A 26,486-nucleotide genomic window follows, 5' to 3' on the forward strand; every position below is an offset into this window, starting at 1 on the left:
CTGATACTCGTCCCAGGATCGCAAGTGGCAAATCCTTTTCAATGCATAACATGCAGGTGTACGTTAGACGCATGGACAACATCTGACCGTGTCGCCAGCATACAATGTCATCACATGTTTACCCCACAAGTTACACACATGCACAGTAGAAGCACAATGAAAGCAATGGAAAAGTACGATGTGGTTGCTGAAGCATCTTCACACTTCAAATTCAGACTTCAATGTGGTCGTCACGGGATGATATACCTGCAAGATACAAGTGATGAAGAAAGAAAGCAGAAGGTCGTGAGGTAGGCTATGAGTAGTCCTTTCCCAAAGATGCCATAGTTTTTCGCAACTTATGCTTTTCGCAACCGTGCCAAAACAAGTGCTAGTTGCTGAAATCGCATCCATATTTTCAGAAAAAGCTCAAAAGTTGCCAACATCGCAACTCAAAATTGGAGAGTTCTTGTGCAAAACCTACAAAACAGGGAGCAGAAATAGCAGAAATGCAGCGATGCTGCGACAGCAAACTCGTACACCCCTTCCTGCTGTGAACCACCATTTTACACAGTGCCAGTAGCCGGTTGCATGTATCCTACATGTACATGTACATCATTACAGTGCACGGAAAAGGGAATGCACATAATTATCGTAACTACCGTTGATCTACTGTTTCTCAGAAATGAGCCTGAAGGCAGGCGCGAAATGAGCGAGCACGAGTATGTATTTGTCCAACAATGCAACATGTAGTCGGTGACTTGACCTTTCGACCCCATGCCATGGGGCCAATTGCGCCAAGGTTGCGGAGAACTTGCGAAATAGTTCCGAAAAATGAAGAAAGTTGTGAAAGTTGCGATTTCTTCCTAAACACCGAAAAGTTCCGAAAAAAAGTGGCGAGCATCTTTGGGAAAGGGCTAGCTATGAGACAATACAAACGGGTCACCTACATGTATGTTCAGGGCTAGTGCACTCACACGCAGAATTGTCATAATCGAGCATTTCCCAAACTGAGAAGTGCAATGAAATCCACTTGCATGCACAGGAGCAATTTTGCAATATTATGATGCGCAATTCGACACGATCTGCGATGCTGCGTGCGATGTGCCCTGCCATCATGATGGTGACAGTCACCGCGGTATGTTTTGTCAACGTCGCCCTTGCACTCTTCTGTCAAGTCCAAAGTGCTCATATACTTGGCAATGTCTTTGCAGTGATTAACTTTTATCCTAGTTATGTCACGGGTAACTTAATGAAGTACCCGCAGGCCGTGTCGATCCGCACATCGTCCACTCTCTCATATACTTGGCCTGCTTTGTCTGTGTATCTATTTCATGTGCGATCCACAAAATCGACTAGACAGTGGGTGCAATACGCTCTCTATCTGAAGACGTTCTTCTGGCGACATCTCGCCATGTACTTGGCCTGCTTTGCCTGTGTATCCATTTTCATGTGCGATCAACAAAATCTCAATGCACTACAGAGACTAGACAGTGGGTGCAATACGCTCTCTATCTGAAGACGTGAACCATTACATTTTTTGGAAAAGTTATACGTACACCTGAAACGTAATGAAGTACAGGAATAGAGAGAGTGACTACAATACGCTCTCGACCTGATATAGTGATAACGTGTTAGAAGGTAACAGGTCTACAGTCCCACCGTACCCTTCCGACACGACTGTAGACCATTAAATTTTTTTGAGAAGTTATACGTACACCTTAAACGTAATGAAGTACAGGAATAGAGAGAGTGACTACAATACGCTCTCGACCTGATAACGTGAGTACAAGACACTCTCCACCTGATAACGTGTTAGTAGAAGGTAACTGGCAACATATCAATGGGTTGCCTTACCGTGGTCTAGAGGAAACGTCTTCGCAGCAATATTTTCCCTCCAGCGCATTCAGTCGCCGACGCGACATCGTTTACTGGGCCGTTCCAGTTGCGGAAGACATTCGATTCATCGGGCCAATTCAGCAACAGGGCCGTGGACACACAGGGGGCAGAGGAGAGACATTGTTAGTGGACAAGAAAATAATATGCAGTGGCAAGTGGCGAGTGCCGCACGGTTGTCAAGTTGTCATGCACAATTCAGCTACTACTTACGGTCCAGGTAGTCCTGCCATTGCTCGCTCGTCCTGGTTCCTCCTCGTTCGTCTTCCTGCACGTCTGCTCTTCTCCTTCCCCACCGTTGGCTTTGCGGTACGGGGGTGCCGGAAGGAATTCCCACCATGTATCCATGTACATGAAGTCCCACCATGTCTCCATGTACATGTCCACGGCCACGTCAGCAGTTTGTATAGTACCGGAAGGAGTTCCCACGATGTCTCCAAAGGCCTAGAGCGGACGTCTTTGCAGCAATTCTTTTCGCCCTGCGCATTCAGTCCGCCGACGATGTCTCCAAAGGCCTAGAGGGGACGTCTTTGCAGCAATTCTTTTCACCCTGCACATTCACTCCGCCGACACGACATCGTCGACAGCGTTTACGGGGCCGTTCCAGGTGCAAAAGGTCTACATCAGTAGTTCTCAACTACTTCGCGTACGGGATAGTCGCCGCGACAGCGTTTAAGGGGTCGTTCCAGGTGCAAAAGCATCCATCAATGGCACTTTGCAGTACGGGGTACGGAAAGGGGCCTCCTCGTTCGACTTCGTCGACTTCTGCATGCAGTTCTCCTTCCCGTCGACCGAAAGGGGTTTCCTCGCAGTTGTCCTTGCCGTCAGGTCCACGTCATGCAGTTCTCAACTATTTCGCGTACGGGATAGTCGTCTTTGTCGTACGGGGCATCGGCGTTTACCGAGTGGCACAAAGCAGACCGTAGACGGGGTCACGTGTCAAAAAAGTATCAACAACGTGTCGACTACGTGTCGACCACGTGTATAGCGGTACACTCAGCGGTACACTAATTCTCGTGCCATTCTCGTGTCACAAAACTGGAACATCGAGTACCAGTATGGAAAGGCTTCAGACAGGAAGCCTTTCCAATTTGGTTTCTAGTACTGACTGTTGTCGTACTTATTCTGATTCCTGTTTTTCTGTTTTGTGCCGTGCTCGTCATGGTTATCTTTTGCAGTTACAAGTTTTGGAAGCTGTTTGTCAGCGCATTCATAAGCCGAATTTGTGTGTCCAGAAAGATAGTGTTATTACCCTAAAATTGTTCAAATAATGTTCTGTTGTGTAGTGTGGCAACGTTGTTGCCACTTGTGCCTAAATGTGTTTTGTCACCTTCTTGTTTATTATTGTTATTATTATCATTCGTTCTCACTTTTTTGTTTTTTGTTGCTGATACACACTTGTCACGCTTAGTTCTTACTTGTATACCCTTGTTTTCTGCACACTTTTGTGAGAAATCGCACCTCGATATTCTAGTGCTGTCATTGTATCGTGTCACCCTACCTTGATTGCTATATTATTTCCTTTGTTCTCATTTTGTTCTTTAGTACAACGGTGATTCCTGAAGAGTGTTGTACGAAAACTTGTTCGAATCATCTTTTTTTTTTTTCCATTGCCCTTTTTCTTCTTACATGTATTTTTCCTTACCCTTTAGGTTGTTTCTTGCATCGTCTCCATCGCTTACATTGTTAATAAAGTAGTCCACATGTCGCTTCAGCTCGTCCTACTTATTGCCATATTAAAATTATTGTCTCCTCGTCGAATTTTTAAATTATTATTATACATATACAAAAAAAAGGCGTAGTCTAGGTAGTAGTAGTTGAGTAGATCTACTTAGTAGATCTACCGGCTGAAGTGAAGTAAAAAAATCAGTGGCAGATCTACATAGTAGATCTCCTTGACGAATCGGCAAAGACTAAAAGTAAAACAGATCGCCCGTCAGCAAGCATGATGCTCCCTCCGGTTTGGGGCAAAATGGTATGACGGATATACCTCGATAGTGTAGCGGTATGATGTCGCGGTTGTCGCTTCCGCTGCGCCAGTCCGAGTCGTCGTCACTTTTACTCTGACTAGACAAAGTCATGGTATATCCCGAAGCTGAGCGTACTACAGCTGCCCTGTTGGAAAGAACCCGCTTGTACCAGTTGTGGAGATGAGGAGTTAGGACAGCGACTACTATCCACCTATCCACCTATACCATGTATACTATACTGTATACACCTATACCATGCTGTATACGGTGATTACTACAGTAGTCAGTAGTGTTCCGGCTGCGCAAGTAGACGATTAGCGAAGGCGAAGGAAGAAGTAAAAAGTGCTGCTTGTACTGCCAATTGCAGAGCGTTGAGTCACCTGCGAACGCAGCAGTTCGGCTAGCTACGGCCGCACCCGTTGGAAAGTCGAGTAGACTGTACTAGTATCTTGGTGGGCATGGCGGTGTTATTAGTCTCCGACTGGTCAGAGTCAGAGACAGAATCTAGCACGACCGGTAGCTCGGACGACGATGAGTTTGAAGAGGAAGTACGAGCAATGGAGGCGTCAGCACGAGTAGTAGCGGCGGCCGAAGAAAAGGATAAAGTACCGGCAGCAGGCGTAGCGGCTGCTCCAGCGGAGGAACGTAGCGTGGAGAAGACACCCAAGGAGAAGGAAACTGCACTTCGGCGGGCTTTGAAAGATTCGAAGCACAGACAGCTGCAGATGTGGCAAGACTGCAAAGACTCCAAAGAGCAGCGGCGTGCTAGGTTGGCTAGGAGAAAAAGCATGGCGGCGATAAACGTTGCAATGAGAGAGCAGAGACAGACCGTACACACTTTGCTATCAACTGACGGTATGGAGATGATTCATGAAGTTGTGCTCGATGACAACATTGATATGCTGAAGGAGTTGCTACGAGATCAGTTCCGAATCGAACAGAACCTAGAGCGGCGTACAAGCAGTCCATCACCTGGCTACACACCACTCCTGCTTGCTGCTTTCGTAGGTAACGTGCGCATGGCCAGAGCACTGCTAGCCGAGTACGGTGCTAATCCTTACGTGCGTGACCACATGGGACGAAGTTTGCACCGACTGGCCATCCTGGGTCACAGCACTGAGCTGGCACACCTGCTCAACACAATGCCGGCATGGCGACCACCGGCACGACGGGCACGAACACACCACCGACACAGCTTTCTATACAGCCTCGTGAAAGCCCTCTACTCTAAGAATCGGATAGTGCGCACCAGTGCAATTAAGCTACTCGCGGAGCTGGTTGACGTGGATTGTAGGCTTTGTACTACGGATCAGCTACGGCCGAAGGGGTTCAGCGATGCTGAGAAGGAGAAGTCGTATCACCCAACTATGGTAGTAAAGTTAGAGCCATCAGCAGGTATAGCTAGTCACAGATCAGGAAATCTCCTATATGGTGCACCCAGCATATCGCTGATGCATTATCATAGTGTAAGTCATGGCGACCGGGAGTTTGGTTTTCATCAGGAACCCGTTCAGCAGAGTTCACATTCTAATGACCACACCATGATGCAGAGTTCACATGCTAATGACCACACAGTGAAAGCCACTGTATCAGAGCTCATGGCAGAAACCAACAGGGAATTGTTCCTTAGTGCCCTGAGGACCAGTGTGGAGAATTTTGTGTCGGAAGAAGCTGGTGACCTGCTGTTCATCGTGGAGAGGTGTTTGATGACACGCTATGGGAGGCAGTGTTTGTGCAAAGAGCAAGCCAAATTCAACACACCCAAACCAGTTGAGAAGGATGAGGAGGATGAAGACGGTGAGCAAGCAGGAGACAGCGGGCAAGGAAAAGATCGCAAGGAAAAAAAGACCGACACGAGTAAAGACAACGGGACAGAAAGCAGCAATGGACAAGATGATGAGCAAGGAAAAGGCGATCAGCAAGAAAAAGGCAATGCACAGGACGATGACAACAAGCAGGTTGATGACACTGAGCAAGCAGAAGGTGATAATCAAAAGGATGAGCCCAAGAGTAAGCAAGCAAATGCTGAAGAACAGACAAAATGCTTGAAAGAACCCACACAATGTGAAGAAGAAATGATGGGTAATGAAGCAAACAAGGAAGCCAAAGACAGTAGAGAGACTGGGCAAGTGATAGATGATGAAACTGACACAGCAAGTATTGACGATGGCGCAGCAAGTGAAGATACTATCAGCCCGTCTCTGCTCGGTACCTTGCTGTTATGTCTGTCAGACCGCGTACCATGGCATATTCAAGAAGTAGCGGCCAAGTGTCTCAAGTTGCTGCTGGTGTCCAGAGAAGCCTGTGATAACGGGATTACTGAAGATTTTAGCTGTAACGGGCCGAGAATAGGAAGGTTCTTGGCAACTATTCTTCGCACTGAATCCCCTGTGGTGAAACTTATTTTGTTGGAGATTCAAAAGAAGGCAATGGAACATTTGAGCGAGGCAGATCTCCTTACGTTTGTAAAGAGCGGAATTATTGCAGAGCTTGTGAGAACCGCTGCAAGAAAATATGACCGGAACACCTGCATCCAAATTGAGACGCATGCACTGATCAACACATCTGCAGTTCGCGAAAGCAAAAAGATGGTTCGCATTCTGCTGTCTCAGGGCCTTCTAGGCAGTGCTTTGTGTCTGTGTTATTCAGTCCTGCAGTCAGTCAGACTGCAGGCACCAAGCCTACTCTGGTCAGTGTGCGACTCTGAACACGAGGCAACATGGGATGCTCTAGTGGCAAATTTGTGCTGTGCAGCTAGGCCACCAGCAGACCCACAACACAGGCAAGAGCATGCCGAACGTAAACTGGCAGAAAGGAAAATGGAGGAAAGGCAGCTTCGCCTCTTGCGGAAGTGCAGCAAGAAGAGCACAGAAGACACAAACAGCATACGGCAGTGGAAGCAGGAACTGGAGAACTGGAAGAAAACGTCATCACGTCTCCAGGACTGTCGGCAGCAAACGCAAAAGGAGCTACTCACGCTGCAAGAATTCTCACAACAGCTAGCCGAATGCCAATGCAATCGAAACACAGCAATACGATATAAACAAGAAGAGCGAAGACTGCGCATGGAGTTTCAGAGACAGCAAGTAACCGAGCGAGACATACATGATGGCTGTGTTCTACACCAAATGAAGCTCCAACGACAGATCGATCGAGCAAAAGCGGAGCAGAAGAAGGCAATGGAAGTACAGATTAAAGTGACATCACAACTGTCATTGTCCAGTAAGAGGCGGCAGACGTTAGAAGCATTGGCACAAAGAGAGGAGAAAAAACGGACCGCGCCGTGTGCACAGAGCGCAAAATCTTTCCTGGAGAACTTTGTTGACATCATCCACGATCCGTGCCAGGCTGAGTTGCAGACAAGTATCTTGCTGGTGGTGATGACGGCAGCGGATGGCAATGACAGCAAGGAATTTATGATCTACAAGCTGCTTGGAACAAAACTCGTTATGGAGCTGCTTAGCTTGAGAAGCACATACCAGCAGTATGTTGCCCTCAAGGCTCTTTATCAGTTATTGCAGTTGGGAACCGAGGAATTCCGCTCTCCAATCCAACAAAAGGGGGCAGTTCATACGCTGCTGGGCTTCATCAAGAGTTTCCCTAACGAAAAGGTAAACATTAGGACATTGTACACACTAGTGTATGTGTGCACTTTGAGCTATTACACTGACGTATACATGTAGTACTGGCGGGTGCCGAAGAATGGCCAGGCTAGAATTTAACCATTTTTTAAGAACGGTCTAGACTGGAGTTTTTGCAGATAAGAACGGAAACCGTAATGTATGCACTATAATATACACCCAGACGTATAACTCTGCATAAATGTACATGTAACACTGTATATCGTGTACCATCGAAAAAGAACGAAACTGCTGCGTTCGCTAAAAATAAGCACGGGCTAGACTAGAACCATGACACCCCCCCGTCCTTCGGCACCCCCCCCCCCCATTCTTCGCCCCCCCCATTCTTTGGCACCTCCCCCCCCCCCCGTTCTTCGCCCCCACACCCCCGTTCTTCGGCACCCCCCCCCCCACCCCGTTCTTCGGCACCCCCCCCCCCTCCACCCCGTTCTTCGGCACCGGTATGAAAAAATCCGTCTAAAATATGATCCCGTACCGCGGCGAGGTTTCCATACATGTTTTGGTACGTTTTACCGTGTGGCAGAACCTCACTATTTTATCATTATTACTACCGCACCAAAGTTCCACCAGAGCACCAAAATACTCCACGTCATTTTAAAGCCAGGGAAGTGGGGGAAGTCCCATGGCCGAATGCAGCTATGATCACACGATGTAGGAGCCTGTGACTGTGTGTGCTGGGGTCACCACCCTACACTACATGCCACTATTCATGGGTGGTACAGTAGAGCTTACTGCCGCCGAAAGGGATCATCTGTATGGATTTACTGTGCAATGCTCAATGCATGTACAGTACACTTGTTGTGTGGTTTGCCGAGTACAGCAGGGAGTAGACCACCTTGCACGCATGTGTACAAGGCAAACTACTTTGGTGAAGCGATCGGGACACTGGCCAGATTTAAACAAAACTCCCTGTTGTGACGTATACCCGGTGATATTAATTATTGAAACGTGCACAGGTGCAGTACAGGTGTAGGCACATGTAGGCATGTAGGCATGTAGGCAATGTGGAATAGTCAGTTACGTTATAGCTGAGCACTTTCTCAGTTGAGGCCAGTTAGCATTGATGGTCGTGATGAAGTGTGATGAAGTAAAATTTGGTTGTAAACTTATTGCACATACTCGCGACTCAACTTATTGCACATAGCCGCGACTCAAATTGGTCTGGTATTCACTTTTCCGTGAATAGCAGCGTGATTAGTGTGATAATGGAAAAAATCCTTCCGCTTCCAAGCAAGACTTGAACCTGGTACCCTCTGTTTCTCAATCATGGTCTTAGACCATCCCACTATGCCTGCCTGAGGGAAACATGGATGCCGTGAATGGGGTTTTCGGTCTTTGACCACTTTGTGGTGGGTCTGATCTACTCACCTCCCACCAGGGAGTCGTAAAATACTACTCCCTGCCTCCCACCGCTTAGGAGCTGCATCTGCGCCTTGATCCAAGAGGGTGGTTGCGTTCCTGCGGATGCGGAAAACTCGGCCTTTAGCCGAGTCTCATGCGAACCGTGAATTTTTAATTTTTTATCATGTGATTATCATGTGACCATCATGCAACCATCATGTGACCCTGTTTGTTGTAGAGAATGTAGACATGAACTGAGCTACTAGAAGCATTCAGGCTCATCTTGAAACATAAAATAGTGCTGTTGGACTTGTGTGGTTTGTTTTGTTTTTGCCTTTTGGGTTGCTATGATGACGTGGGTGCTTGACTGGGATGCTATCAATGGCCACACTGTAACTGGTGAGTAGGATGCCGGCCTAGACTATCCCGAGAAGTACATCGAGTTGACGAAGGATGGAAGGAGATGTAACTCCCTCTGGGCCGGTGTCGACGATACGACCAAGTGGTGCCTGGCTGGCCGAGTACGCGTCGAGGATATTGAGGTGGCGTGTCGACGACTGGCCATGCTTGTCCTGGGCAAGGTGTGTATTGATCCGGGAATGAAACAGAGAACTGACATACAAGACTGGGTATTTAAGCAGACCAAAGCAGTGCAGGTCATGTGCAAGATGTGCAATGGCACGTGGAAGATAGGAGACACAGCAGCTGCCATCCACAGCCTTGCTTGTCTCTCCTACAGAAATGGAAAGGTAAGCAAGCCTCTTTCAGTTTAAATTGTTAGTGCGCGGGCGAAACAGCAGTGGCAAAACGACTGCTTTTGTCACGCCAAGCTTCAAGCATGCACACCAGGTCTGGAGTCGTAGTATCTAGGTAGATGACGCGGGGACCATATAATTGAAAGTTCCCTATTGCTATATTAGCCGTGATCAATGCAAGTCCTGATCATGATTGTGTTCTTGACCTGCTGACAAGAATATAACAATAAAAAGTGTGCGAGAGTTTTAAAACTCAGCCCTACCCCAGGGGTGACCAGAAGGCGGCAGCCTGGGAGCAAAGCCCACGTTGTTTCCAGCAAAACGGTTCTAACGTTGTTGCACGTGTTGCTTCCGAAGATACTATGACTCGCCCATGATCGCTCATCAGACCAACTGTTGTGTGTGTGTGGGGGGGGGGGGGGGGGTAGTAGGATTTCAGTGGCCGAAATATTGATAATGTACTAAATGTAGCTGAAATGCTTTGGATCAGTAGGATCATAATTATTATGGTGGTGATATCTTACTTTAGAAAGAATGGAAAACCGAAATTGTGTAGGACAGTCATGTATTGGGATGTGAGTGGCTTTGTCATAATAGACGGAGGTAGATTCTGCTCTTTGCTTCACAAGAAGTAACTATTCTAACGGGAATTTGATTTGATGTGTTCACATTCCAGGTTGGAATTGCGATAGAGAAGAAACTGCTCTGGCCGCTGCGCAAGATGGCAATATGCCTGGCTTCATCCACTGCTAGCAAGCGGCTGAAAACGACCGACATCATCTTGGGACTGGAGTCACTGGTATTGATCAAGCAAAGTGCAGCGTATGCTGATGCTCTCGCCAGTGGACATATAGAGGCGTGCACGACCAAATCTCTACTGACGTTACCACGCCGTGCAGCGGTAAAGCTGGACCGGAGTATTATATGGCCAAGGGAAAGATGGTTCAAGGGTGATCAATTAGGACTGGCTAAGGTAACACTCCACCGTTCATTCATTTTTATATCACTATGCACCTAAAGTTTATTCTCCATAAATGGAAGATCGAAGTGCATTGGGCTCCCCGGTAGTACAATGTGTTCTGCACGTGCCTGCGAACCGAGAGGCTGTGGGTTTAAGCCCCCCCCCCCCGCAGCCGCACATCTGACTGCAAATTCCCAAGACGCAGCTCACCAGATCAAGGTGCGGGTCCTCTTCACACAGTACAGACGAGTCGAGTGAGCTGTACATCCGGTACCGAGAGGCAAGCTCACACCCCGGTAAGGCAACTTCCCCATATCTAACCCCCAAGATGAAGTGAATACAGTAGTAGTCATACGGGCCGAAGTTTTAAAAAAAGTGCGTTAATTGAATTCCCATTGATGTCAAGTGATGGTAAACATCATAATTATATTTCTGTGATCGTGTAATGGTTGTAAAACATGATTCATCGATGGCTCCACTCATTTTTCCATGCACTGCAAATTGTCCTCGTCCTCGTGTTCTCCCCAGACCATGTACAGCATAGCCGCGTTAGGCGACACACTCGCTGGCACTGAGGGCACCGTGGCCGGTACAGCCGATGCGTTGCTCTGTTTGGTGGACCTGTTGCGGTGCCCGGACACAGATCTGAACGTGCACTTGTGCGTATGCCGTCGTATCTTCGACTTGCTGACAGTCCACCCTGGTCATGCCAGTGCACTAGCAGTGGCTGGCATCATGGCACCTCTACTGCACATGCTTGCATCGGGCTCCGGTACGTTCACTGAACTGGCATCCGCGCCCATTGCTCTCCTGGTAAAGAACGACAGCAAGGCGAAGCGAGAACTCTTCAGTGCTTGCCGTCAGGAGCCTCACCTATTCACCTATCTTGCCGTGGTGTGCGGCGATTTGCTCCCTGCAAACATCCGTAGAGCCTGGGACAATGTGGCGATGTCTGGTTTGCCGAGACCTGCTATGTAAGTACTAGTCGGGCTCTATTATTACTGGAGATTGTGGAGAATGTCCGAATATCTTTCCTTTGCACGCTTCTCGTGCATTATTGGGTAAACTATGCTCTAACTGCTTTGCAAGCAATCATGCGGCAAGAGTCACTCCAGTTCCAGTTACATCCTTCATCGAATACTCTTCAGTAAAATTTATGCAGTGATCTTTGTGGCAAGTCAAGCTCCGAGCCAGGCGGGTACTGACTTTCGGGCACGAAGTAACTTTCGGACCTGACTTGTGTGTAGTGAAGAAGTCATTTTCATGTACTTCAGTAGATATAATTGCTATGTGCAGGATGTCCGCACCGTCGTCATCATAACATTGCGCATGATTGCCTGTTTGACTTGCGATGTAAAATAAAACAAATACAATACAAAGTTGAACTCGGATGGTGAGCCAATATAATAATGATGAAGAAAGGAAAAGGACAAAAGGTTACGAGTTATGACAAACTGTCCACCAATGTAACCAGATCTTATACAGTCAGCGAGTGCGAACCTGAGCCTTCCAAGTTGGACGGTTGTTGGTTTGCGCTGTCGCTGATCTACACATTGATATTTATTTATTTGTACCTTTGCAGCACTGCACAGTTTGTACGAGGACTTGGAGATTTATGCAGTGCATGTCTACAGCTTATTTGAATGCGTGCCTACTGCGCAGTACTAGTCCCTTGTATAGTACGCGAGTTGTAGTGCGGGTTAGCATACAGGTGTGAACGCTACGCACTTTTCATGCAAGCTACTTTTCTGCATTCTGTACTTGCTTTCATGCACGTGTCGCTGGCATACGCGATACGGGCCGGGTTTGTGTATTGGTTTTGAACCATGTGGTTCTTCTTTTCAGTTTAGTTGTTCTTTGGTTGCTCCGCGAGTTGTTGCTTTGGTTGGAGACAAAGATGGCTTTCCGTTTCAGTAATATAATGTAATGTAACTATAACTGATAGTATACTGTTGAGTGTTGGGATGCGTTGGGACCCCGACACCAATATGCGCCTTGGAGAAGTCTTGGAGCTACAGTCCATCGGGAACTGGCCCGCTGGCTTTTGAAAGTCGGATTTGGGCCGAATTGAGGATCAAAAACCCACTTTAAATCTTGAAAATCTGGGTTTTGGATCTGCTTCTCCATACATTTTGCCATGGCATACCTGTCCTAATTTTGTAAAACCTGGCTGAATTTCTATTTCGCTGTTCTTGGACTTTTCTGGCCTCAAATGTGGCAAGGAGTAATTGCACGGGTCACACAATGCAGAATGTACTGTTGTTTTCACGATATCTACAACTATGTGAGAGCCACCAAAAAGTTAGGGTGCCAGTTTCCAATGAATGGACTGTAGGTGTCAGGTCGCCGAATGTCTCAGTATTCCTTGTCAGTTTTGTGCCATTTTGTCGCACTCCCTAACTGTATAAGATCTGGTTACGTTGGTGGACAGTTTGTCATAACTCGTAACATTTTGCCCTTTTCCTTTCTTCATCATAAATACAATACAATACACTGTATTGGTATCTATTTCGGGCAGTATGTTTATCGGGCTTGACTTGACTTCAACAGACAGAGTCAAAAGAATGAAGGGGGTATTTATTTCGGGCAGGTATTTATTTACGGACTTTAACGGTACCCGTTAACAGTATGAATGTGCTTGCTTGTTTGCTAGATCCCTGGTTGAAAGTCGGAAGAGCTGCAAAGGTCGTCCCTGCAGGCCAGGTAGGTAGATTGTCTCGGTGCACACAACACTAACTGTTATTCATTGACTACTCAGGAAAATGTCTGGCGGGAATACGCTAAATATCCTCAGACTAGCATGGTCCTTGGCAATTGGCAGTCACAGTATCAGCAGCATTTGATAGATTTTCAGGTGAGTTTCGTATGTATTTAGAACATGCATAAGAAAAGGAGAAGAATCCACGGAAGTGCCCACCTTAATAAGCCTTTGTTCAGAAGGATGCTTTGAATAGTGTCATGTTTCAATCTTTATGCATTGAGTGCCATAGGCCGTGTCTCATTGTACGCTGTGTTGTGGTCAGATGAGACCACAGGACTCTGGCTGTCATATCGGTGGTGATTCATCCTTTTATTTCATGTAGTTCGTGTACCACTGCATTGTACTGTAGACTACCGTGCTAGTATTGCTTGCAGCTGCCTGCTAGTGCTGTTACGCATGCCTGATTACGAGCTTGCCCGGCGAGGGTATTATTCTTGTGTATGTTCAAGCATAATTCAGACTTCTGGGTGAACAGAAAGAGAACAGTCATTACTTTTAGTGTCCAAGCATTGGGCGGAAGAAGTGAGTCTCTCACAAACGGAGAGCATTGTGTACCAGAGCGGGTCTCTCACTATCGGAGAACTCGGGGTCTCAGTTCTTCATCGGAACAGCCTTGTTTGATTCTGCTGATTTTTAATGCCTGTCGAGCGCAATCTGCCAATTTGTCAAGCATTACCGTAAAGTCTTGTATAAAAGCCGCACTCGAATAGAAGCCGCAATTTTGGGCCCATCAAATCACACATAAGCTTGGTTTTAGTGTTGACATACATAGAAATACCTGTCTTGTATGGAAGCCTGTCTCTTATAGAAGCCTGCAAAATTTCACCACGAAAGTCATAGAAGCCGCGGCTTTTATACAAGACTTTACGGTATCCGTCAAGGCCTTGACTAGTATAAAACCCAGGCGTGTACCGGTCTACTGTGTTCCTTTAGGCGGCTCAGCCAAGAACAGCTTGATGGCACACAGCAGAGGTGTAACACTGACGCCGCTACACACGCACAGAGGAATGATTGGTGACAAGCGAGAAAGACCGCTACCAGCGGGCTGCTTCCAACTGCTGCCCGTTGCCCTCCCGGAAATTGTGGAAGTGCAACAGTTGGCAATCAAGGAGCAAAGGCGTAGGGACAGGCAAGGCCAAGGTGGACAAGGTGGAAAGGGTTGAGTAGGAGAAAACTAACAGACACCATTTCTGAGCAAGTACTGAAGCACTCCAATCCCTAGAACAATGGTTGCTATTGCAGCCATGCTCTGCATGGGTGCTTTGAAATGGTGAAGGAAAACGATGACCTGAATTCGGCCTCCAACTGAGAATCTGAGGAGCGCGGCTAGAAAGTGATAATACATGCATCCGGCCGCAACTTGCATGGATAAGAAAATGGGGGGTTTTCAGGACCGTTGCGAGCCGACATGAAGTAGCTTCGCCAATGAATGCGACCAGGTCAATGCAGACTGAGTTAGAACCACAGCTTTAATGAACCAGTAGAGTGCGTGTGTGTGTGTGTGTGTGTGTGTGTGTGTGTGTTTATGCGTGGATATCAACGGACGCAGTCCTGCCTTGATCGTTGATGTTACTTAGTCACTGTCACTGCTCAACAAACCTATATCGGCATACTGCTTACTGGTGTTTTCCATGTAAGTTCCTCCAGTCGGTTCTCTTTTCTTTTTAACTTCACAGCCCCGAGGTATGGCAGACTGGTCTTCTCAGCTATGGCATTGATGTGTCCAGTCTGTACTCTTAGCTTAGTTACCATGACTATACATACTCAAAGTTAATTGTATGGTGTGATGTCCTGGAGCTTTTGGAAATGGCCAAGAGTGTACTTGAATTCTAAACATGTACTAGTGTGTGTGTGCAAGGCAAACCATTGAACTTGTCTGAACTCTTTCTCCATATTTGAGGTGCTTATTGGAGGATCATCATCCCGATGTTTCCTGTTTTGAAGCCTCATTCAGCCTTGGTTTAGTCATCATCCAGTTCTTATTCAATATGCCGATGCTATTACGTTGTCAGTGTGTGTGTGTGGGGGGGGGGGGGTATTAAAAAATGGTCTCTTACATGCCGGGGATTTGGATACCTGTGTTTTCTTTCAGTTTGCCGGCTTGGGATTCAGGCGGTCAAGTCGCCAGTCGCTACGGCACATGTGACCTGCATGTGCACTGGCACAGTAACCATGGTAACTCAGACTTGGAACTGACTGTGGGTTACCCTTACTTTGCTGCATACTCTTATCATGAGTCAGTTCATGAGTCAGTTCATGATAGCATGGAGTCGTGAAAGCTGACACAACACCCTCGTACCAAAGAAGTTGATATCACTCCCAGATCCTACACTAAATAGTAAATTTATTCACTGCGTGAATGAGAGCTCTAGAAGTGACCAGGCACCCACCTTTCACTGCATATGCTCTTGCGGAGATGCAAAGTAAAGACCGTTGCTGGTCTTTATGTGCCACTGAATATTGTCACGTGTGGAGGTCAGAAATTTTCGAAAGCGATTTTTTTCAAAAGAAATATACACTTTACAGTAGTGGGGAAAGTCATCTGCACCAACCGTGGTACACCGTGCAAACAAGTCATCTGCACCAACCGTGGTACACCGTGCAAACAAGTCATCTGCACCAACCGTGGTACACCGTGCAAACAAGAAGAACAGGAAAGAACTTCATGGCCCAGTTTCCTGCATCCAAAAGTTTAGGAACCATTGGGCAGCAACTCAACATTACAGTTTGCCACTTGAGTGGTCTGGTCATAAGTTACATGCAGCAACATAGAACGGATTTAATGCTAACGTAACCATCGGTCACATGCTTTAGATACTTCAAAGCGCAAGATACATGGAAGGTGGTGATGAGTACACCACTCCACACTGCACACTGCACACTGTGGAGTCTCAGTCTGAGTGTAGATTGACTGTTGACAGCCATGCCAGCTCAGTGATGAGATACTTATGGTGATGAAGATTGCAACTGGTCATCAAGTCCCTGCTCTGTAGTAGTTTAATCAATATCATGATACAGGCTGATTGAAAACCATGTTCGGAATAATCGTGTTGAACCTCCAGGTTGCAAAACATACAGCATAGGTCACATCCTGCCGAGTAGCAGTCTTGCGTATACACATGTACATGTCCTTGCAATAACGTTATTAACATTAGATCAGTGCGCCGGGCATACTGTCGGGCTGTGCCCAGGAAGTCATATACTGTATTCAAGTGTCAGTACCACGGCATGTGGATAGATGTAATCAGAATGTAGCCGTTAGAGCCGAATTCCTCACGATACGCCTTGGTTTGGGACGGGGTGTATACGCGGAAGGTGTTCTTGAATTCTGATCATCCAGTCTGCAGTCGTCCAGTGAGTCAACGATAACTGCAGAGAAAAGAAGCAAGCATATGTATGTACACAGAGAATTGACTTTCTTCACTCTCAAAAAAGCAAGGACACTACACACTAGTAGAGACTTGGAGTATCATACATGTACTGCTTTCGTACCCTGATCACGGTCCACAACATCTTTGGTATTCAATACCCGACATCCACAGCGAGCTGGGTGAACACATGTGCAACATCAGCCACAAATTGGTATTGAGTCTGCCGACAAGTATCGCACCATCACACAATACGCCTCGCAGACTGTAGACAGATACTCATATCATATTCAGAACCCCTCCGACTACATTGCATGCAGCGTGCATCACCAATACCCGGCATAGTGCCTATAGCTTCCAATACAGTGACGTTTTAAGTGAAATCCAGCCACATGGATAACGCAGTTCGTTGGGGCTGTGCAGCCCTAGCGACGCTACCGCTATGAGCACTATTGGTCACGAGGAAGGAAATGTGGCCTGCCGTATTATAAAAATGATTGCAACTCCCTACAATCTGGGCAGCCAGGCTGTACAGGCACATGCACAAGTACACGTACAGTGATTGTACACCAGCACACTAGCTGCATCATGCATGGGATTGCAACATCATGCACTTATACAGTGCACTACTGGTATAGTACAACGACTGGGTCACTTGGTCACTCGGCCACTCGGCCACTCACTCGGCCACTCACTCGGTCACTCGGTCACTCGGCCACTCACTCGGTCACTCGGTCACTCGGCCACTCGGCCACTCACTCGGTCACTCGGTCACTCGGTCACTGGGTCACTGGGTCACTGGGTCACTCGGTCACTGGGTCACTCGGTCACTGGGTCACTGGGTCACAGTACTACATCATGTAGTGTGTCACTTACAGTCTTCTCTGATCGGTTGATTGGTGTTCAAACGTTGGAAGCAGTTCCGGCGGGCGATCTGTGCAGTTCGAAACGAGAGGACACGCCAAATATGTACTTGTACATGTACTACCTTTCCGGCCATGAGTCGGTAAAGACACACAGGGCACAGTCAAGGTGCGGTCTATCGCTATTCTGACTTTGTCAAATGTGTTCACTAGCTCTTGTTGAACCCAATACTGTACATGACATACATTGTATGGAACTGAGGAGGATGCTAGTTTCTACCAGGATAGGCCACAGAGATGGATGATGGATCACAGAGGTAACTGGTTGATAGGCCAGAGAGATTGATGGGCCACAGAGGTTGAAGTTTGTGAAGGGCTTTAGTTTAGGATATCCACAACGTAACTTTCACAAGCCCTAGAATCTACAGCCACAGTGTGTGTGATCACACTAGAGCCAAGTAGAGGCTAGCAATGAGGGAATAACGTTATGTATAATGACTACGTGTGTGCATGTAGATAGTAAGTGAAAAAAAGCTGTGACTGTCCGTATACTTCTACTCTGTGGCCTTTGTGGGACCACTCCTACCAGTGTACTATCGGAGTCGTGTTGTGTGTTAGCTTGCTTCACGAGCCCGAGAGTGCATGCAGCGACAGTGTCAGTAGAGCCTTTGAACTACATTGAAGAGAGATCATCGTTTGACCTGCCCGATAATCACCATCACTTATTGGCTCCGGCAGTGATTATGGTGACTTCCATAGGTATAGTTTGCACAATTTGCGAGGTTTGTAGACTCCTAGTTATCGTCAAGGACTTACTCTCAGTCTGATTGATCGTTGCAGCTCTATTTGATGGCGTCCCCAGGCTTCCGGTTCCTCTCTGCCCGTTCCGAAATCTGCCGTTGCTGCCACCGCGTCGCTTTGCGTTTCTCGCAGCTGCCCACCGTCTCCTTCACTGAGAAATTCTATGTAGTCACCATGTGCGGCTGCGCTGGCATTGCCACTGGCAGCTCCGGAACTATCGTCCGCCGCCGGTGTCGACTCGCTTTTTGACCGCGCCACCCGTCTCGGCATTGTTTCCATGGACGGGCGTTTGACGAAGTGCGAGCTCGGCAGCGCCTCCGGCACGATGTAGTGGCATTCTTCGTCGCCGTCTTCCCAGCTCTGGTACTCGCACACCCCTGGGAACTGCTGTTGCCCCTCATATTCTTCATAGTCGGAATAGCGGCCGTATGTCTGGCCAATTATGATTGGCAGCTGTGCTTCGCTGCCTTCCTCCACTCCATCGCTATCGCCATCATCATCATCCTCAGTTTCTACATCCTCGTAATCTAGAAATCCCTCTCCAGCTGGGTAGATTCCTGGTGTGCATAGCGGAGATTGATCGTAGTCGGTGCCTAAAGAGCTAGAGCTCAGCATGCGAAGAGATGTTGGCTTGGGTGGTGGCTGTGGACGCTCCTCAGCCTGTGCCGAATTGCTTCGCGACGCTGCCATGGGGAAGCTGCCCTTACTGGGAGCCGTGGGACTTGCATCGCTACTGTGTGCGTGCGCTGGGGTGCTCCTGCGACCATGTTGCGCCATGGAGATGTAACCTTCGTCATCACTGTTTTCAACATCTATTGCAGAGTTGGAAATGGGTGATGTGTTGCTAGCGCTGACGTGTAGTGGACATCTATTGTCAGCGGGCATGAATCCAGCATGTGCTGTACTGTTGTGCTCTGTGTGCCCAACGCAACTACAGCTACTCTGACTAGACTCAGTGCGTTCAGCATCCGAGTGCCAGCTGTGACGCTGGCGTTGCCGCGTTGCTGTCCGAGATGACGAGTCCCGCGCTCGGGCCAGGCGAGCGTGTTTTCTCGGTGCAGGAGACGGGCACGCAGCAGAAGATCCCGTGCTATCACTTCTACTGCGCCCGGACAGCATAAGAGCATGGCCGTCTGCTGGCCTCGCACTAGCAACAGGTCTTGACGTAGTTCCGACATCTATGGGCAAGCGCCGCTGTGCAGCTACGGGTGAGCTGCTCGTGGCTGATGCATCTGGTGGCAATGAGCGCCGTATATTGACCACTTCACCTTCACGGAGAGCTGTCATCGTCTGTTTTTCCAACGATAGGATACCCAGTGATCGGCGACGGACAGTGACCTTGCGTGGTATACTAGCTGCGGCTGTTGCAGCAGCTGCCAAAGCATGATTTGCACCGTGTGCAGTTTGTAGCTGATTACTACCGGTACTGGTAGCGCTGCTGGGTGGAGAGAATACAGTAGAGTGTGTTGTACGGCTAGTGCCTGCTGTTGACAATTCCCCATCGCAGCTATGCAGCAGCGAACATGACCATTCCCTCTGGCCAGGTGGGCCGGGTGCATGCAGGTTGCGGCGGAGCAGAATGGCCTCGGCTAGGCGCCTCACTGAGCTCTGCGTGTTGATTCTGTACAGCGTGGTTGTCGTCTTGGAGCAGCGTCCACAGATCTTCATTTCCAGGCAGTGCCGTACTGTGTGCACCTCAATGTCAGTGATGGAAGCCACTTCTACAGTGGTGGCAGTCTCCTCAGTTAGCGGGTGTTTGAGTACCATGCTCCTCTCGTCCAGCTTCAACAGGCCTGTTGTCTGTGTGGAGATGTGTGGAGGATGAACACTGCTAGTGGGCGAAGACGAGCAGCTGTACTCAACCGCAAATATTTTAGCTGCATGTGAAACAACAAGGCAGACAACAAGGCAGTGTTTTTATATGTCTTACCAACATCTTGACTGTGCCTTCATAATTATTATAAAGGCGTGCAACATATTCACCTCTGCATAACCAATGTTTCAAACAGGCAACACATTTTTTTAGATACTCAATCTGCGGACAGAACCCTTTCGTCCTTTGTCAGTGGACTTTTCAGCGCAGCACAGAGAAAATGAGGCCAAACCTGATAGCAATGAAAAAATAAATTTTCCAAAGCCAGATTTTTAAAAACCAGGCCCGAACGTACCTTGCCAGAGTACTCAAACTGACAAGTCAGTGAGCTCTGCATAACGCAAACAGTAAACGCACTACCCCACATACTAGTATGTACGTGATTCCACATTTTGACCTTGAACCCTAACCCGCTGCTTGTCTGAAATTCTGGAACATGGATTGTTATGGAGCATTGCAGTGTCGTGCATGCACATCATAATGAACAGATTACCCACCGGCTTGCTGAGGTACTGGGTGTGTAGTTGCCGTCGCTGGTTGCGAGAGGACCTCCTTTAGTGCTGCTACCCACGACAGCATACAGCTCTCATCTGCCGCAGCAAATGTGTAGTCGGCAACAGCATGGATGGTGAAGTGGTAATTTCCACCGCCGGCCTTGGGACCCAGTGTACCCACTGAGCTGCTGAACGCAGATGTTATCATCCGGTAGCACGATAGGTCATAGTCCTGGGCTTTCCGTCTGCCATTGCCTGCAAGTTTGCTGGTTCGCAGCAGGACAGCTACATGCACAATGGTGAACCATTCCAACAAGCATCCACCCACCCAAACCCACACATACACACACACACACACACACACACACACACACACATGCACACACATGCACACATACATGTACACACACCATAATTATAAACCTCTGCCCTACAGAATATTAGGTATACAAGTGGAACTAGGGAGTCGTGGGAACCCTGGGTACAATACTGGGATGATACACAAAGGGTAGGACGAAGTTTTGTTGCTTGGAGGATATTAATTTTATGACATCCAAGAATAGAGTGCATGGATCCAGGACCATAGTCATGTACTTCAAGCCGCATCTGAGATCATCGAAGCTTCACGTGCTATACTGTGATGGGTCATGTCACAACTGAACTCTTGCTGCTTCTTCTTGCCAAACATGTGCATGTCATGGCTCTCCGCTGCCTGCCAGTGCAACACAGACCAATTCAGAAAGCCTCTGAAAATGTCCGGCTGATATCAATTGTCTGCAGACCGCTATGCCATTTGTGTGTAGAATACACTGTACTGCATCAGCATATGAGGCAAGTTTGAGGATGGCACGATCGTGATACTGAAGATGAAGAGGAAGTGACAGCTCTCCATAATTAGGAATGTAAAGATGGCGGGGATTGTATAATTACGGCTTATGCATTGGTTAGTAAGATGGCCGGGATCAGGTAATTATGGCTAATAGTAATACACTGGTTTGGACATGCCATCCGGTGTGGTAAATTGGGCATGCAGTGCACCCGGTAGAGCACAGACACAGAGAACAGCTCAACAGTGCTACATGATTGTACCACAATGACTCCTGCTACTTTCTTTGCACTGAAGTAACTGAACATACTTTGTCCACGACCTGGCGCTGTGTTTCCGGATAAGCAACCACAGTTGCATTTGAGACGGGCCAGCGTCATCCATCTTTGCCGCAACCGTCCACCCTTGGTCTGTTCACCAACATAGGTAACACACGCATTTACAACACACGCATTTACAACAGCCGATGTTAGTGAAAATATAGAAATGTACACTGTGTGTGGGGTAGGGAGGTGATAGAGAGCTCTTGTTTCACTATTGAGGAGTTCGGCATAGTAGGGCGGTGTCTCCTCTTCCTCGTTGCCTTTGCCTCACCAAGACAACCGAAGTTAAGCACCCAATCCAAGATGGACTCTCTAGGGGTGGATCTTCACTCAATTTGGGAAGCAAACCCGCAACCCCAGGAGAGGGCCGGACTATACTCCTTGTACCGATACTAGGGCAGTGGGAAGGCCAGAAAACCCTTGCGTGACTATATTATCATACTGCATGGGTTGTATGTCGTTCTTCGAGCACAGGCTCAGCTTTCGTTGGAGACAGCATGGCTGTGGTGATGAGCGAGACAGGGACTGACTTGATCACCTGCGGAACTTCACGTCAGACTCAGCGGGAGTAGCAGCAATAGTCACTGATGGACATGATCAGTACTGACGAGATGAAGACAGCTGCCATCATCATAGCGTACAAGTCTGCAGGACACTGTTGTTACTGCTGAGCTACTTATAACATGTGCAGGACGTTAACAACTGCTCATACCAAGTGCCAAGATTGAGTCCCATCTATCCAGCCGTGCTGTGGATCATGGATGCCGACATGGACAGAGTATTGTGTTGGTATTACAATTAGTGCAGCGAATGTATCGCCACATCACTCCCTGTAAGGCTGTAGTGCTGTGTACGTGTTACTGTAGCTATGAAAATCACCACCGGTCTCCGCATAATAGGTACTGAGTGAAACGTCGGGTAGGCATTCCTACATTCCGTGTCAGCCGCATGAAATTGCCAGCACCAGCATTGATGATCATGACATTGCACATACATGTGATGTGTGCTGGTTATGGTATAGTCAGCGACAAATGTGAGGCACACAACGCTGTCCCCATTACTCACAGCAATCGTGGATGTTGTGCAGACAGTGTGATCGTTGGCAATTTGGCAGCTAACATGCCTCGTCGCAGCTTGTACCCGGAAGGAAATGCGGGCAAGGATGACAGCTCACCGCCAACATGTCCCAGGCACAACGCCGTCTATTGGTAATGCCCTGATTGCAAGCTAATGCGGGTATGCCGTATGGAAGCACTCTGCTTGCGGCAGACAGTCCATCGTGCCCACTTCAACCCAGGCTTGGTCTGTGACCAAAGCTGCACGCACAGTATGCACATGCAGTGCAAGGCTAGCGGGAAATGGCCGTGCAGCACCAGAGCCAGAGGACACCCACTGACCCAGTCACCCAGACACAGCACAGGAATGTACGTCCTGCTTCAACCGCCTCCTCCCACTGTGTCGCGCGCACAGGCAACGTCTCAGCTGCAGTTGTGTGGCTGGGATTTATGGTGACATGCTGCTGCAGGATGGTGGTAACTGATCGGATGTTGAAGATGAAGGTAAAGTTGAGTGTTTAACTGTACGTATTCCATGTGTTATTTGCAGCCTGGCAGAAGAGTAGCATACCTCCAATGCTGCGGAAGGGCTGGGTTCCTGGTGGACTGTCCACTCCCACAGTTCCAGATATCCCGGTCCGTAATGTGCTGAAAGTAAATCTTCCTGCCTGACGGCGTCGTTCACAGCGTACTGACAACGCCTGGATTCTGCGCTCGAAAACCTTCCCAATGCAAGGCAGCAGTTTGCCAATTATTATTATTATTTCCGAAGATGATCACACGCCACCGTTCCCGTTGTCAATTATTCGACCTTCAACTGCAAGGATGTCGTGTGCACGCAAGGCAAATGTGTACATGTACTTCAAAGTAGGTCTAGGCCAAGTACCATCGGCTACCAGGTGTGAATCCAGAACGAGATGTTTTATCACCTTGCGATCATGTGGCCTGCAAAATGCATTGTAGGGTGAACTTCCGATCCGCAAAGACGACAATGTTATTGAAGGTGACTGAACGACATCGACTGCGCAAATCAAAACTCATGATGCATGACAATGATGTCAATGAACACGGGTTCCATACAGTCTTATATCCAATCCCACGCGCAGTCGTACGTACCTTGTTGAAACCCGACAGTGAAACGACTCATTGGTGAAATACATTGTAAATAGAAACCAATGGCACGACCAGTCCGTTGAGCAGTGCATGGGCCATACATTGTTGATGATTGCCCTATTCTAATACTTTCAAGCGCTGTCTGCCCTCTGATCATTCTCCAAGTTCTATGCGCAACTGTCATTACTTCTAGCCCATGCCGGACTCATCTTTCCCTGCTTTATCGAGTTCGTGGATTTGACTAATTAGCGTTGAGCCACAGTTTCTTGCTACACTGAGCATAGCTACCTAGCGGTAATCCCAGCACATTACACTTGCAATCGCCCCAGTGTAACCAGTGAAGGTAACGGTCATCGCTCGTTTGCTTGCATGCTTGACAGGCGCACGGTTCGGCGGTTCACTGTTAACAACAGGAGTGAATTTCAACCACCAGAACTGTAGGAAAGGCGGCGGTAGGTCGTTCGCGAACAGTGAGCGACAGTCATGATATGGGGAGAGAGGGGTAGCGAGGCCATCGTGTATGGCACTGTCGTGCATATTCTAAACATGTTCACTGACTGCGAGGACAATTCTCAATCTGGTCCTGACTCCGGTGTAGATTATACAATCATGTACCGTGAATGTACTCCGCATACTACGTGAATGTACTCCGCATACTAAAATACAGTGGTTGTAATGTTATACAGCCAGTCGCATGGCACATGGTCATCAGCTGATGCGTGCAAGCTGGCAAAACGTTTTTCCTAACTACTGAACCCATCATGGTGGGCCCGCAACACCCACAACTCCTCTTCCTCAGTTCCTGTCCCTGCTGCTAACTCAACAATTTCCCACCCTGCTTCCTAGGACCCGTGCAATATGAAGGGCAAGGCTGGGGAGACATTCATAATTCCAACCTGCAAACGCGTTCTTAGCCTGCACACCAGTGAACGCAGATAGTTTGCTCATACTTCATAGAGTAACACTGAACTTGTTTTCAAGTTCCTGTAATGATTCACTTCTGCGACGTCACCTTCAAGCAGTGATATCCAGTGCCCGTGCTATTGTTGCGTCACATGGGCCCGGGGGATAGTAAGCAGTTGAACTGACACTTCAAAACCAGTACTAGTGTGAACACTGCATGCCTTGCGAAGTCAAGCATCCGTGTGTACTTGTAGAGTCACACCGTCATTGGCTATCGCAGTTTCTGTCCAGAAATATTCATATCGAGGCGGTTCTACAGTTACACCGTATCGCTTCAATATCGGATAAGAACTTGAGTGCCTTACACGAATCGCATTCTTGACACGTGCATACTGCAACTGCTCTATATCGAAAGTGAAAGTGCCAAACTGGCCTGAGACACTTCAGTTACAAAGTGGCGTGAGAGGAGGAAGGCTGTGCCCTGCGTGTGGTGTGAACTATGTAGGTGTTGAAAACTCAGAAAAGATGTGACAATTTTTGAGACCTAAAGATACCGATAACGAGATCCAGCGAGTTTTTACTTCACAGAGACGTGACTGCATATTGCTACACTTGGCTAGCAGAACCTGTGAAGGTCACAATGCAAGAGTGTGGGTAACACATTCTCCAACTCACCCCGTGTGTTTTGGACGTGTTGGCGCTTGTCTCCGGCAAACCTATCGGTCCTTCCTTCACCAGCTCCCAATACTCCTCATTCTGCTGGTGTCCACTCAGTGGATGTGCTACTGGCGACGATTGGCCTATGCTGAATCCTCGCAGAAACTGCTCAGGTACTCCTCTCCTCGCCATTTCGATGCAAGCACCGCCGCCACGTTGCTCAAGTCAATCTGCAGAGGCGACACGATAGCTGGTGGAGTCTCAGGAAACAACCACTACCTCTGCTGCTCCAGCTCCAGCTCATCAACAGCTCCAGCTCATCAACGCTACTCTCACTGATGAGCAGTCGTCGCCAGCAAGACGTCTAGACTGTGTCTGGTACAACTGGAGATCGCTATCTCATATCCTCTTTCCTTTCCTCTCCACCAATACGGCCCTGCATGCGCGTATGAGCCAGCCGCAGCAGCAGCGGCCTTGCTATGTGAGGGAACTGTAGATTCTACCAATGCGAATGCTTGCTAAGCTAAACTGTAGGCCGATTGCGATAGTCGGAGAGGGGCAATTCGCCTGCCTGGCCGGTCGTTCGATGTGTTGTTCCGCCTGAGCGACCCGTCCACTAACGCACTATGCGCCTAGCGCCTGGATACTAGCTGTGGTGATGTGTCAGACACGATCTCATCTGATCAATTGTTGATGGTGTATGGATGTGCTGCCTTGGTTGGTATTGCCTATTGCCAGTACTATTGGCCTTGCCCAGGCATTGGAGGGTATGCCACTTTTCATGGTGTGCCTGTTTGCCTGTGCCAGGCGTCGCGGTGGTGTGGCTCACTGGTGGTTACATGACATTGCAGTGTAGCACAGTGTTACCTTCACTTCACTGCATGATCCCAAGCCCGGGCCAGAGTA

At 48.2% G+C, this 26,486-nt stretch overlaps 2 protein-coding genes across 3 annotated transcripts; one reads left to right on the plus strand and one right to left on the minus strand.

The window, feature by feature from the left end:
* Nucleotides 1-4,213: 4,213 nt before the first annotated feature.
* On the plus strand, nucleotides 4,214-15,294 carry LOC135806238 (uncharacterized). Of its 2 annotated transcripts, none has more exons than XM_065320397.1 (6): nucleotides 4,214-7,456; nucleotides 9,235-9,576; nucleotides 10,259-10,555; nucleotides 11,072-11,517; nucleotides 13,197-13,246; nucleotides 14,238-15,294. In XM_065320397.1, the coding sequence occupies exons 1-6, from the start codon at nucleotides 4,304-4,306 to the stop codon at nucleotides 14,465-14,467; spliced, it is 4,518 nt and encodes a 1,505-aa protein (XP_065176469.1). In that variant the 5' UTR covers nucleotides 4,214-4,303; the 3' UTR covers nucleotides 14,468-15,294. The 2 variants fall into 2 exon arrangements, with proteins under 2 accessions (XP_065176469.1, XP_065176470.1); XM_065320398.1 differs by having other exon boundaries at nucleotides 9,235-9,408.
* Nucleotides 15,295-15,839: 545 nt separating this feature from the next.
* LOC135806240 (uncharacterized) lies at nucleotides 15,840-26,065 on the minus strand. The gene is made up of 6 exons (XM_065320399.1): nucleotides 25,599-26,065; nucleotides 21,840-21,939; nucleotides 20,707-20,988; nucleotides 18,352-20,213; nucleotides 17,549-17,606; nucleotides 15,840-16,673 (listed from the first exon to the last, which is right to left on the minus strand). Exons 1-6 carry the CDS (start codon nucleotides 25,770-25,772, stop codon nucleotides 16,549-16,551), a joined length of 2,601 nt encoding a protein of 866 aa, XP_065176471.1. The 5' UTR covers nucleotides 25,773-26,065; the 3' UTR covers nucleotides 15,840-16,548.
* Nucleotides 26,066-26,486: the final 421 nt, after the last annotated feature.

The sequence above is a fragment of the Sycon ciliatum genome, chromosome 1 (genome assembly GCF_964019385.1).
Source record: "Sycon ciliatum chromosome 1, ocSycCili1.1, whole genome shotgun sequence".
NCBI lineage: Eukaryota > Metazoa > Porifera > Calcarea > Leucosolenida > Sycettidae > Sycon > Sycon ciliatum.

Excerpts from the sequence above, each read along its gene's own strand:
- LOC135806238 (XM_065320397.1), top strand. The coding sequence starts at position 4,304 with ATGGCGGTGTTATTAGTCTCCGACTGGTCAGAGTCAGAGACAGAATCT. Across the intron at positions 7,457-9,234 it reads AGAGTTTCCCTAACGAAAAG|GATGCCGGCCTAGACTATCC; the intron begins GTAAACATTAGG and ends ACTGGTGAGTAG. Across the intron at positions 10,556-11,071 it reads ATCAATTAGGACTGGCTAAG|ACCATGTACAGCATAGCCGC; the intron begins GTAACACTCCAC and ends TGTTCTCCCCAG.
- LOC135806240 (XM_065320399.1), bottom strand. The coding sequence starts at position 25,772 with ATGGCGAGGAGAGGAGTACCTGAGCAGTTTCTGCGAGGATTCAGCATA. Across the intron at positions 20,214-20,706 it reads CCCAGTACCTCAGCAAGCCG|CTAAAATATTTGCGGTTGAG; the intron begins GTGGGTAATCTG and ends TTTCACATGCAG. Across the intron at positions 17,607-18,351 it reads AACGATCAATCAGACTGAGA|ATCGCCCGCCGGAACTGCTT; the intron begins GTAAGTCCTTGA and ends CGAACTGCACAG.